Here is a 13,716-nt window from a genome sequence, read left to right on the forward strand (position 1 = left end):
AAGGTAAAACCTGGACTTTGCCGGAGATTGTGGCCTTGCAAACCTTTCTTCCTCCCAGATATTTTGTTCGGCATATTCTGTATTGGGTTTAACACTTGAATGATGACTGTGGAATACTTGTTGCTTGTTGGTCACAAAAGAGTTACCATTGGGTTTTTTTAAATCTTTATTGCATTTTTTTTTAACTTTTTAATTTCACTGTTTACATACTTCTGAATTTTTTTTGGACTATATGCGTTCAGCTTTTTTATTTATTTTTTTACATATATTTTTTTTATTGTCGTTTAGTACGGGTCTTTTTAATACTGTTCCTTTAGGCTTTGACATTTTATGTCTTGTTGGTTCTATATATTTAATATTTAGGTTTTTTATTATTTGTTTTTGGGTTTTACATTTGTAAAGCCCTCTGAGCAGCATTGCTGATTATGCGCTATTTAAATATTACCTATTATTTTTAGTTGTCTTTCTAAATTATTTGATTTACTGTGCTGATGAACTCTTAAGACATTACTAGATTAACTAATCTTGTGCTTATTTATCTGAAATCACTTATTTCACCATTTCATTCAACTTCCTAAATAATAACTTCATTACAAAAACATATTTTCATTTAGGCTTGATGCCTGCCATATATTTTTGTTTCATATGAACCATGGGAAAGTGTTTCCTTTTTTTCAGCCAAAAATGGTTCCACGCAGCAGTTTAAGTTATCGTTGGTCACCAATTACGATGGACACCACCACTCCTACAGCGCCAACAACGAACTCTTCAGCATTCCATTCCAAATATTCAATGTGAACGGCAAAACCATCCTCACCCTCGGTATGGTGCTATCTTTGTAATTTATAAATGAATCTGTGAGGAGACTCGTAAGATGGTTTCTAGGCCCTGATGGGGCATGCTTTTAGACAGAATGTGAATAGTTTTCATGGAAGGCGATAGTCAAATTCACAATAGGTTGTAAGTCATTAAGTGGAGACTCAAAGGGGCTGAGAGTATACCATTGACATAGAATGTATGTATTGAGGGGTAGCACAGCTTGGAGTCTCAGAACCTCACCCTTTTTCTCACGCCCCTTTCGTAGAGACTGGTCTGTCATGTTTTTGTTAAATAGGCTTTAAATATATTCAATATCATTGATTGATTGATTCTAGTGAAAGATTCCAATGCCCATTACACACCATGTCAAAAGTAGGATGCTGACGGGGCTGCAGCATAATGCAGCCAGGCTATGAAAGATTGCATAATTTCTGCTCGGCAGTTTCAAACTATAGGCATTGTTGGTTTGTAGAGATAATGTCTATTGCATTACATTGACTCGGCATTGCTGCAGGGCATTTTGCAGCTGCTGCAAAACATTTGACTTTGTTAAATTGATTATTTGTGTTTCATCAGTTATTTAACTAACTAGCCGGAGTGTTATAAGTTAGAAGGTTTCAGAGTTTCTATCTGATGGTATTAAATTGATTATGTATGTTTCATCGGTTATTTAATTAAATAGCCGGAAAGTTTAACTTAGGAGGTCTCAGTATTTCTATCTGTTGGTATTAAATTGATTATTTGTGTTTTCATGGGCTACTGTCTTACTTTATCCTTTCATGTTTTCCTTTCCTCTTCTCTGTTGCAGTAATGAGTTCTTGTACTGCTATCAAAGACTTTGGTGCAGACTCAGATGGTTACTACATCATTGATCCAGATGGTCCTAATGTCGGAGTCAAACCATTTGTAGCTCTCTGTCATATGAACCAAGGTAAGAACTGACTTACTTGTGTGTCACCGCTTTTACTTCCCTTTAGTGGGGCAAGGCCCTTGCTAATTTCTTCTGGCCGACAACAGAGGGAACGTTAAATACCTTGTTTCTAAAAACGAAACTTGACAATTTTATACCAGAATGGATTCAAGGTGTTGGTGCAAGTGTTCATTTTGTAGTCTATATCATCTCCTTTTACATCAAACTGCCAACTAATTGGATATATTGACTATGTATTATATGCAAAGCACTCCTCAGTTTATCATTGCAAATGTACAAGTCGGACCATGATCACGTTGTCATCTGACAAATTAGTTTCCTTTTCATATATAAGTTCTTTTGTTGCTACTTGGTCAATATTTCTTAACTGCTAAACGATTTAAACCTTTCAATTTTTGAAGGTTTGACTATTGTTGAGCACTCAGAGAACGACAGAGCCTTGATAGCGGATTTTGATGGCTTCGGTATGTTTGCTACAAACATTCTATACTTTAACGCTGAAGTGGACCAATTAGAAGCCCTAGCAAACGTCTCTACGGACTGTTATCAACACCTGAGGTATGAATGTAATGGTGCATCTCTGTTTAACGGCTCTACACCTCTTGCTAGCTGGCGTGGCAGAGACGGAGAAGAAAAATTCAGCTGGGGAGGAGTTCCCATTGCCTTTAAAGGCTGTCAGTGCAGTTTGGATCAAGGTATGCACCTCCATGTTGTCTTTATAGCTTTAAACTTCTTGTTGCTTTACTCAGTTAAATAGGGTAAAGTAGGTTTAAGATTTTCAATGGCTTATTCAAAGACTGCAGACACTCAAACTCTTCAAATTACAGAAGCATGTAAGATTACTTGATTTCATTACTGCTGTTTAGGGTTGAACATAGGGTTTTCTTTCTTTAGCTTTAATTCCCTTTTTTTATGTGAATACAAAATATATTTTATGAAAAGTGCACTGGATGGTTTAACAGGAAATAGTTGCAATTTACGTTTAGAAAACCATCATTGGGTTGAACTCTCACTAAAGGAGCAAAGAGGTAAAAGATGCAGGCGAATACATATACCTCTAAAGAGAGCTAACATAAAGTTATGTTATCTAAGGAAGAGAGAGAATTATCTCATTGCTTATTTCTAATCATTTGAGATGCACATCACTATCAAATTAAACATTTCCAATAAATAACATTTTGAGGTATAAAACATTTCAATCTAATCAACAAATGATTTTGTTCTGTTCCATATCAAATTTTGTTATATTAGGTTATTCACTTTGATGAGAAATGTGAAATAAAAACATAGCTTACGTTTTCTTCAAAAGCTTGTGAAATACCAGACCAGCTGTGTAATTGTGTCAACGGTAATCAAAATGGTATTGACGATGGTCTTTTGACTGATCGACAATTCCTGCCTGTAACTGCAATCGAAAGTAAGGATGTTATGGATGGCAAGCAAGGATACTTTACCTTGGGACCAATGAAGTGTTTTGGGGATACAAGTAAGTTAACCTTCATGTTCTTAAAGTGCCGTGTCAATACTTGTGTTAGTATATATGGATTCTATAGTAACCCTTTTGTTTTCTGAAAGTGCTAGGTTCTAAAGTTGTTGTTTTAAATTGTATTGATTCTGCATTTGACATTTTACCTTCTTAACTTGCTCAACAGTTTGGGCACTACTTTGTGTTATTACTGCACAAGCCCCTTTGTAACATTAAAGCATTATGTAGTATTTAGTTTGGAAACCTTGCAAAGCCTGTGTATACTTAATCAAGGCACTGTAGATTTCAGTGCTCACTACCTCCGTCTCAAGTTGATTGAGCTCAATTTAAGAATGTCTTACGGTTGAAGTCATGAAGAGTCCTGACAACTTGATAGGTCTGCAGGATGTCATATGAATTTAGTACCAACATTAAATCATGTGTAAGTGCAGTATCATGCATGCAAAGAATATAAGTAACATTTGTTTTTTGGGGGAGGTTTGGTATGTTTTCCCAAGTTCAATATGTTTGTTTTATACTTTCAGGTGCTCAACATGCCAGAAGCATTCAATTTGTGAAGCAGCTACAGGGTGTTGGTAAGAGCAAATTGTACAACTTCATTTTTTGTTGTTGAAAATAATGGAAATATATTTTACAATGAAAGTCAAACTAAACCAGATAACACATCTAAAGCAGTTGTATAACAAAAACTATGAGCCTTTGGATTACATGAATGTTTGCTTTTGACAGGTGCTTGTTAGAATGTTTGAATACACCCTTGATGTGACCCTTTAGACCTCATTTCATGATTACCATCAGTAAGGTTTCAAGGTTGTTTATCCAATGTCTCTGGCTATATATATTTCTAAACTAAAAGTAAGTTTATCCTCTTCTCTGTTGAACTATGCAACAAAAAAAGATTTCTTTTGCTCTAAGATACTCTAAATATAATGACTTGTGATTTATCATACCTTTCAGCTTCCCATTCTGAACATTTCTTTTTTCTTTGTGTTTTTTTTTTGTATCACATTTCTTTTGCATGAAATTTCTTTGATTACGGCAGTCTTGAAGTCTTGTGCGGAGTACAAAGCATCTAATCTTCTGAATCAGGAAGGAGACAGTCTCCGAGTTATCGACCCAGATGGTGATGGCATCCTTGCTCCATTCACTGTACAGTGTAATGCAGCTGGTAAGTTAACACCTCCCCTTCTCCCCTACCTTCAAGAAAATAAATTTGCTTCACTTTCTGCAAGGGACACGAATTATTTCAAAAGATACATGTACTTTTTGATTAAACATTGAAACATAAACTTGGAAGTGAAACGTGAAGTAAGATTTAACAGTTGAGGCAGCAGTACATAGCCACAAGTTGACAATGTTCTTTCTCATTGATTAGATTCACTCGGAATGTTTTAATATATTTTTGCAGGCTACGTTTGAGCACCTTTAACTTCCCGCTGACCTCCGCATTCATTCTTGACAGTTCCCTTCCCTATCGTTTCATTTCTCTCTCTTCTCGATAACAATCTTAGGTGACACCATCCTACATCACGATGTGGAGGAGAAGTTTATCCTTGAAGCAACAACCAGCGGTTATAACAGAACAGTCAATTATTTTGCCGATCCCGAGCATATCAGGAAACTGAAGATGGTCTCCGAGAATTGCTACCAACACATCAACGTAACCTGCGTCTCCACTCCATTCTGGGTGAACGGAGAACAGAATGTGTGGTGGTCAGGGTTGGGTGATGGTGGTCAGGACAAAGAAAGACGACTCTATTGGGGTGGAATATCATCAAATGAAGAGGGATGTGCTTGTGGATTGATGAATAGTGAGTCACGGTTTTCAAAAAGACTGTGTTACTGTCAGCACAAGAAGACTGAAAGTGCTCCATCTGAAATCATACTGTGGACTTTTTAATGTCTGTGTATCTATTAATGTTATAAAATAATAAGTAGAACTTTGGTCCATAATATTCTTTTATTCTTCATTCTATTTGTTTTCCTTAGCCTAATCCAAAAACAAAGAATGTCCCCGTTGGTATCTTTCATGCAACAACAACAAAAAACGTTGGTATCTTTCATGCAACAACAACAGAAAACGTTTAAATGTTTTATCAGCATCCAATGTTTTTTGTTTACTCTTTTGCTTACTTGTCATTCACCATGGATACGAAAGGACATCAAAAATCCTGGCACTAACCTTAAATTGCTACTTTTTGGAAGATTACATTTCATTTTTAAATGTTTCTCTTTTTTCTCCTTCAGCATGCTTTGGCAGTCCCTCATCTCGATGTAACTGTGATGCCAACCTGAACATTGAATTGTCTGATGGAGGTTACATCAGTGACAAAGAGGACCTACCTGTAACCCAGTTTACCTTCCTGCAAGTTGGTGCCACCTCAGATCTCTCCTTGGGACCTCTTGTCTGCTCAGGTAAATCAATCCATCATAGTTTGAAATATAACAAATTATGATAAACCACTGGATAAACTCGCCAACATTCAGAGAATAAGTTTTATAAGCAATGCTATATGTTTAGTACTTTGATCAAGTTTCATTTCCAAAATTGGTTTTCTGGAATGTTTGCTCTGTGTGGAGTTTAATCTAATAAACGGTGGTTTCATAATTTCACATAATCTATGTTTGTTTAGCTTCTCCTGTCATTTCATATTTAGTTGTTAACTTAATTTGATGAGAATAACATCCAAATCGTATACTGTGGAAATCGAACTACTTAAGTTGACACTTAGTTTTGGGGGCTTCATTATTTCAGTCTCTACTATATCAATTGGTATTTACATATCATATGGTGACGCTCTAGATTCTGGCATTATTTGTTATATGATGAATATTTTGCATTGTTCTATATATGATGCAGGCCTTCGTGATGTTCCAAAAGAAGACATGAATGTACCAGGTAATAAATGTTAAAAAATGTTTTAATGTTCACTGGTTTCTACAGTCGTCCACGGTCATACATAAACTATGCAAATCTAAACAATAAGTTCAGATGATAGAATTTACTTGCTCAGTTTGTTAATAATATAATAATTACAAATATTTATAATGCGCACATATCCATCCAGAGAAAGGCGCTCAAGGCACAATAGCTTGTCGCATAAGGTGAGATTTAAGCTTGCTTTTAGTAGTTTTTACACGATCACAAAAATCAGTAAGAGTTGGACAAAACATGAAAGTGGTTGTTATTCCATACAATGACAATGCTTAGTTACCATGGTTGTCATGGAAACAGCATTCAGGCTGTTTGAAAGATACCTCGAAACAAGCTATGAACAGGGTGTTTGGGGTTCATTAATACAATGGCCATGTCTGTTGATGGAAATTGAAAAATCATTAAAGTTAGGTAGAGATATTACAGTAAATTATACAGCATGGGTTTGAATAAGTATAAGTAACATGTTGTAACAAATCGTCCTTGATCCTGATACTTACTGTTGAGAGAGTACATCATATTCTTACCCTGTTAAATTCCTTCAGTCATTGATCTCATCAATCTGCTATTTTCAAGATATGTTGCAAATAAATTTCTTCTTGTCTTTCTTGTTAGTCTTGTCAACTTGTCAGGAACTTAAAAACAGCGGTCAGACTCACAGCGGTACCTACATGGTAGATCCTGATGGTCCTAACGCTGGTGTGGAACCATTTGAGGTTTACTGTGACATGGCAACAGGTACTTTTATGATTAACTCAAATATCATCCCAGCAGCTGCTTGCATTCACATAAAGTTTCATTGCCATCAAATATCATGGAACATATAATATATTGCTAGTTTGCTGGATTGTGTTACAAAGATATTTTGAAAACTCGAAATATTTTGTTGTTGATTTGAAAGTAAATATCAAAGAAACAAATAGCCTTATTGACCTATCACATGGCTAACCTACTTTCATAAGATCTGACGTTGACAATGTCATGAAGTGTTGTGGCTAACCGCAACTGATTTTGCGATTCTGAAAATTATAGGGTACCATTTTAAATGTAATCCAATCAGAAGATATGTTCTCCTTTTACTACTAGTTTGAAACTCATTTTAATCAAGAGTTATCTGTTTGTATGCCAAGATTAAACCAATTTGAGTTAGAATCAGATGTTGCACAGAAATATTCATTTCACCAACCAAACAGTTGCTGTTTAGTCCAGTGGTACGCACAAGCAGGGAGAGGGCCAGGGTGCCATTCCCCCCCCCCCCCCAACACATCCATCGTCAGCCCGGTTATTTACTTTCTTTCGGGGGATTTGCAGTTCTATGCAAACTATTTATTAGCACAACCTTGACTTATAATCTTATTATTAATAACTTATTAATGTTAAGTCTGAAATACGCCTCAAATTCCACATGTATTTCTGGGGGAGGACTGCCAGTTCCCCCAAACAGGGAATTGACATTCGGTGACCCCACAGCCACCCCTCAATCATCCAATTATTTGAACCAACTGCTACCCATCCTAAAAGGTTTGTGCCCCTAACTTGGGAGATATGGACATTTTTCCCTACCTACCCCCCCCCCCCCCCGCCCCACCCTCTCCATCTCCCCACCTACACACACTTTTCAAATATTGTGCAAGCTACTGCTTTAGTAATAAATGTCATTTCATGATATTAATAAAGTGTTAAATTCAACATGAAACATTGCTCTCCTCTGGTAAAGGCAAGACCTCTGTATCACCTTTGGATGCTGACAAAAAACTGATCGCCGGTTATGAGGATCCAGGCACGTCCCAGCACCACATAGAGTACGGTGATCCAGAAGTAAGCATCCCACAACTAGCAGCTCTGGTCACTGCTTCTGATTCATGTAGCCAGAGTATAAAGTATGAGTGCTTTGGATCCGTTCTGTTTGATCCTGAAGAGAACCACGCCCCCTATGCTTGGTGGATGAACCGATATGGCGCCCAACGGTATACTTGGACCAATCTGCTGGATCCTACAGAGAGTGGTTGTGCATGTGGGGTCTCTGGAAGTAAGTGGTACCAAGTAAAAGGGGACAGAAAGAGGGAGTGTTTGTGTGACCTCTCTAAATCTTTAATATCTATGAAGGCAAGGTGGGTCACCTTCAGTTTATGTAGAAGTCACAAGAATTAGGGAAAAGTTAAATGTGGTGCAATAGTAAAAATGAGAAGATATATTGTGGAGGAAAAATTACATTATATAACCTTAAACGTTACAAACTTCTCTACAAACTTTCGCTCTTTGGTGTGAGCACAGAGGGGTGGGAAGTTTTCTAGATCAGAAAACTTTATACAAGTGGTACATATTGATCCTGTTCAGCAAATCCAAGCAGTATCAAGAACTAACATTCACATTCTCACTAATCTCTATTATATGGATCATAATATTTGTTTGTTTTTTAAGAAGATGGATATTTAAAACAACAGAAATATGTGAGAGACAGATAAAATGACAGTCAGATGGTACCGACAAAATTAGGAAAGTACATTTTTCTGGTTGTAATGACGGTAATCTAACTTTCCGCACCTCCTTCCAATGTCAGCCTGTGCCAACGGACAAGAGAAATGTAACTGTGACAACAACGACCAAGTCTGGAGATCCGATGAAGGTGTGATCAGCGACAAGAGAGACCTTCCAATCAGAGCAGTGAATTTTGGGGACATCAGCAGTGACTTCGGAAAGGAGATGGGTAGATACACTATCGGCCCTCTCGAATGCTCAGGTAAAAGATTTGCTGTCCCTCCTCCTTGTTTCTATCTTGACGAATGTCTGTGATATGTTTTGTTTATTTCCAGAATTGTTTATTTTTCTTTACAGTGTTAACCTGATTATTTCAAGTATTCTTTATCTTCTCATTCCTTGTATAGGCAGAGCAAATTCTGATGAATCCACTGGTGACTCTGGTAATTTATTGGACTTTTTTATATTTTAATTTGACCCTTTACTTTAAAGGAAAAATAGCATAAAAATTATCTTTGGTTTTAATAGACGAGAAATTTGTTGCCACAGAGTGTTCTCGTAAAGGTTATTTAATTTCAAATTTGTTTAAAAAATGTTTACTACAGATTCAATAGGTTTCATTATTTAAAAAATTTGAATTGTGTGAGTCTGACCAACATAAATGCTACTCTATGCTATGGATGTAATAAGTAAGAATCCAGAATAAAAATCCATAAAACACATATATTTATGAATGTATTGTCACAGTGTAACATACAATTCAATGCAACAATAAAACACATATTTTAATGAATGTATTGTCACAGTGTAACAAACAATTTAATGCAACATACAAAACACATAATATTATGAACGTATTGTCACAGTGTAACATACTATTTAATGCAACATACAAAAACATATATTTATAAATGTATTGTCACAGTGTAACATACAATTTAATGCAACATACAAAAACATATATTTATAAATGTATTGTCTCAGTGTCACATACAATTCAATGCAACATACAAAACACATATATTTATAAATGTATTGTCTCAGTGTCACATACAATTCAATGCAACATACAAAACACATATATTTATGAATGTATTGTCACAGTGTAACATACAATTTAATGCAATTTGTTCTCTAGATACAATAACCCTTTTCATGCTGTTTACAACCAAATTCCCACTTGAGAAAAGTCAGTTGCCATTCTTGAGTAAACTAAAGATATTTGAATAAATGTTTTTTTCCATCTGTTATTGTTTCTTTTTGCAGATACCCCTGTGACCCAGACTGATGGGTTGGACACCTACCTGTATGACTTTGTCATTCCAGATGGACTATACTCCATCGAATTCTCTGTTCGCACAGAGAGTGATGCCTGCATCTCTTTGTCTCCAAGCAGGAATGGAATGGGTATTATGTACGAACTCTGTAAGTTGAATTTTGCTTATTTCAGTCTACCTATATATATATATATATATATATATATATATATATATATATATATATATATATATATACATATATATATATATATATATATGTATATATATGTATATATATATATATATATATATATTGTGCCATGTGTGTGTTACATTTCCCTCTATCTTCTATTCATGTCGTAGATTTTCTTGCCCCTCTGTACTGTCTTCTAATATTTTCCATATTTGTCAATTTAGGCGCTACTTTTTCTTGTCTCGTCAAATCATTCTTTCAAATGGATTTTTGTCCCTTTCTTTCTCTCCTTCTCTATCAAGTAAATGTTAATGTGATGTCGATGTTGGATCACCCATACACTAATTGTGACCTAAGTTTACCAAATTTTTGTTCACATGGATTGCAGGATTGCTTCTACTGTCTAGCATGTCCTAATTAGTGAGAAGTGATTATTAAAGTGTTATTAAAAGGAGACACAAACCCAAATTTGTACGGTGGATTCAAATGAACATAGGGGAAATAAGTGTCCCCAAATCTCACATGTTTGACTTTTTATCTCAAAATGTTGACTTTTTTATCTCAAAATTTTGACCTCAAGGCAAAAATTTCTATCTCAATTTTTCTTTTTTCGGCCACCATAAAATTTGTCATTAGGCCCAGGCATTATTCAAGTCTAGCACTAATCACAAAAACACATACAGTAGCATTGATTATGTGTCACCATTTTTTTAAAGCTATTCTAGTAATACTTAATATTGAAACTCGTAAGTAAGTCGCAAGTAATGAACATTGCAAAAGATTATAAAAGTAAGTCAAAGACCGATTCCTCTCGTCAATACCTCTTCATATCAAAGGTATCGCACAGACGCCAACGGACGGATCCAGCGTGCCTCAGACCAGACTCAGCCGCGGCGCAAACGGTGACACGTTGGTGCTCCTGGAGACTCCCAACATTCTGAATCCAGGCAGACATAATACGTTCTACATGACATTCAAGAACAGCATTATAACTGTAAGCAGCTACTCCACGAACTGTTTTTGTTAGCTCCTTTTTTTTCAGAAAACTATCCGTGTGTTCAATATGCACATAGTTTGTTGAATATTAAGTTAGCTAAATTGAAAACAATATCGAGTTGCGTCGCTCAATCAGGGCATAAATTTATCTGGTATGGCACCACAAAAAACTCGCTACGTACGAAAGTGCAAAGACGTTTTGTTATCAGAAACCGTGGTATTTTATTAGAGACAAATTCAGTCTTCAAAACTGCTACACTAACTTTGAGCGCTAAATTGTTCCGAGTAAAATGGCAGTTGTTTTTGAAATGCCAAGGAGAGTTTATAGATAGTTTCTCTGTATAAATGAGCATATAAGCAGGTCAATAAATGAGTCATACTTGATTGCACACATTGCTGAAACCAACCATATGAATATTAATAAATGTAATCTTCATAAATCGAATAAAAGCATTCTTTTTCTCATAATTTTCCGGTCCATTTATGGTCCAATAGTTGTTTATAGATATAAAACATGATAGACAACAAAAATGTTCAAATAACAGAAACTTTAAGAGAACTTAGGAGCAAGAAGACAAACCCTCTCTTGTTTGAATGGCATCAACTGAAAACGGTTTGTTGAGCAACTTTACATTGCCTTTAGTTTTGTACATGTTTTTAGTAAAACAGAACAAAATGGTTGATCAACATATTTGCACTTTATTTTATTATGAAAGTGATGTTGTCTCACTTTGGCTAAGGGCTTGCAGCTGTATAAAATATTAAACTTACACCAGACTTCTCATGGAACAGTATCTTTAGATTGGACGAGAAAGTATTCACTTTTGTACGTGAAATAAAATATTTTAATTTAGCAAGCTTGGTAAACGATGGACCGTACTTTGATACGAGATAGTATTCCCTAGCTTTTCCATGGTCAAGCCATCCATAACATTGGTGTAAAAAATCATAGAGATTACATCTTTTTGTAACATAAATATGTTATTAAAAGCTTTTGTGTCGAAACAATACATCACTGTCAGAAAAACAATGTTCCAAAAACCAGTTAGATCATCCAGTACTGAAATGTGGCAAATCTTGCTCTTTCTTCAGCTGGCCACAGGAACCGGACAAGAGATATTTGTGTACAGAGACAATGACCCATCGTTTGACCTCAACTTCCTCGGATACAAAACAACTAACGGAAAACATGGCGGCTGGAGGTTCCCAAGCTTCTACACTGAAGGTAATAGTTAATTTTGTAAGAATAATATCCTTGTATTGTGCCTCAGACTTGATTGGTGTGACACGAAAATCTTGATTCTTCCATCTGCATGAAGCTGTGTGGTCTTTGCCCGGTTTCATCATGCACTGATAGTCTGGTATGCCAACAAAATCGTGGTTACTTTGAACAAAAATTGTCATTGACATTCATACTTCCTAAAACCAATGAATGATCACGTTCTATTTTATTACAAACTGAAGTATTACATTTTTGGAGATTTCATTGCTGGGGACATGGAAAACAGCTTTGTATATATTTTAGTATATATTTCTGTACAAGTTAGTGCTGATAGTCGACTCTTTCTATTGTAGTCGAATTATCGCATAGCTCTTCTCGCGATATACTGCGATTACTCAGTGACAGTAATGTAGCCTACATATGGGAGTATACAGTCTTGTAGAAATTCATGGAAACAGCTTTGGAAATATTTAGTATATATTTCTGTAAAAGTACATATGAGAGTATACAGTCTTGTAGGGAGACATGTAAACAGCTTAGTATATATATATATAGGATTTATTTCTGTACAAACAAATATGGGAGTATATATTCTCTGGTAATATTGGATATTGTTATTTAAGTATATATACTTGTATTCATTAATTCTTGTCGAATAATACTTCTACTTTTGGAAGCCTCAAACTTGTTTCACAGTTCTTGTCATTGTCTGAATGTATAAACAACACAAATGATTCTTCTTCCTCAGATAAGATTGTCTGCGAAGGAGAAGAAAGCCAACTGTCCTGCAGAAATGGAGAATTTTTGGATATCCATGGTGCTACCTTTGGTCGTACCTCTGCAACAGATTGTCCATCAGGAGTGAGCAGCCAACTGAACCAGAATACAGAATGCTATTCAGACTTTGCCTTCACTAAGACCATACAAGATTGCCAAGGCAAGAGGTCGTGCTATCTGCGACCAATCAAAGGCTTGTACGGAGATCCCTGTCCAGACACAGAAAAATACCTCCAAATTAAGTATGTTGCACGTTTCGAACTGCTGTTTCCTTTCACTGCAAAGTAATAAATATTAATGCTGATAGTGATGACATGACAGGGATGGCAGTGAAGACATGTGCCATGAATTAGCCAGAAATTAATAACATCTGTAAGGAATTAACCAGCATTTAATTACAACTGTAAGGTATTAACCAACATCTAATTACATCTGTAAGGAACTAGCCAGCGTTTAATTACATCTGTAAGGAATTAACCAGCATTCAATTACATCTGTAAAGAATTAACCAGTTTTTAATTACATCTGTAAGGAATTAACGAGCATTAAATTGCATCTGTAAGGAACTAACCAGCATTTCATTACAACTGTAAGGAACTAACCAGCATCTAATTACATCT

The 13,716-nt window shown here is 35.7% G+C and overlaps 1 protein-coding gene across 1 annotated transcript in view; it reads left to right on the forward strand.

Annotated features, from left to right (window-relative positions):
* The window catches only part of LOC139962515 (uncharacterized), a 61,001-nt gene that overhangs the window by 17,492 nt on the left and 29,793 nt on the right, over positions 1–13,716 (forward strand). Inside the window, exons 23-39 of the mRNA XM_071962541.1 lie at positions 679–822; positions 1,628–1,750; positions 2,152–2,445; positions 3,060–3,236; positions 3,761–3,811; positions 4,279–4,404; positions 4,748–5,047; positions 5,484–5,651; positions 6,097–6,135; positions 6,787–6,909; positions 7,889–8,200; positions 8,732–8,911; positions 9,057–9,092; positions 9,916–10,074; positions 10,938–11,095; positions 12,190–12,322; positions 13,068–13,338. Coding sequence (XP_071818642.1) covers positions 679–822; positions 1,628–1,750; positions 2,152–2,445; positions 3,060–3,236; positions 3,761–3,811; positions 4,279–4,404; positions 4,748–5,047; positions 5,484–5,651; positions 6,097–6,135; positions 6,787–6,909; positions 7,889–8,200; positions 8,732–8,911; positions 9,057–9,092; positions 9,916–10,074; positions 10,938–11,095; positions 12,190–12,322; positions 13,068–13,338 — 2,794 coding nt within the window. The remainder of the gene's footprint in view (positions 1–678; positions 823–1,627; positions 1,751–2,151; positions 2,446–3,059; positions 3,237–3,760; positions 3,812–4,278; positions 4,405–4,747; positions 5,048–5,483; positions 5,652–6,096; positions 6,136–6,786; positions 6,910–7,888; positions 8,201–8,731; positions 8,912–9,056; positions 9,093–9,915; positions 10,075–10,937; positions 11,096–12,189; positions 12,323–13,067; positions 13,339–13,716) is intronic.

The sequence above is a fragment of the Apostichopus japonicus genome, chromosome 21 (assembly GCF_037975245.1).
Source record: "Apostichopus japonicus isolate 1M-3 chromosome 21, ASM3797524v1, whole genome shotgun sequence".
In the NCBI taxonomy this organism is placed as follows: domain Eukaryota; kingdom Metazoa; phylum Echinodermata; class Holothuroidea; order Aspidochirotida; family Stichopodidae; genus Apostichopus; species Apostichopus japonicus.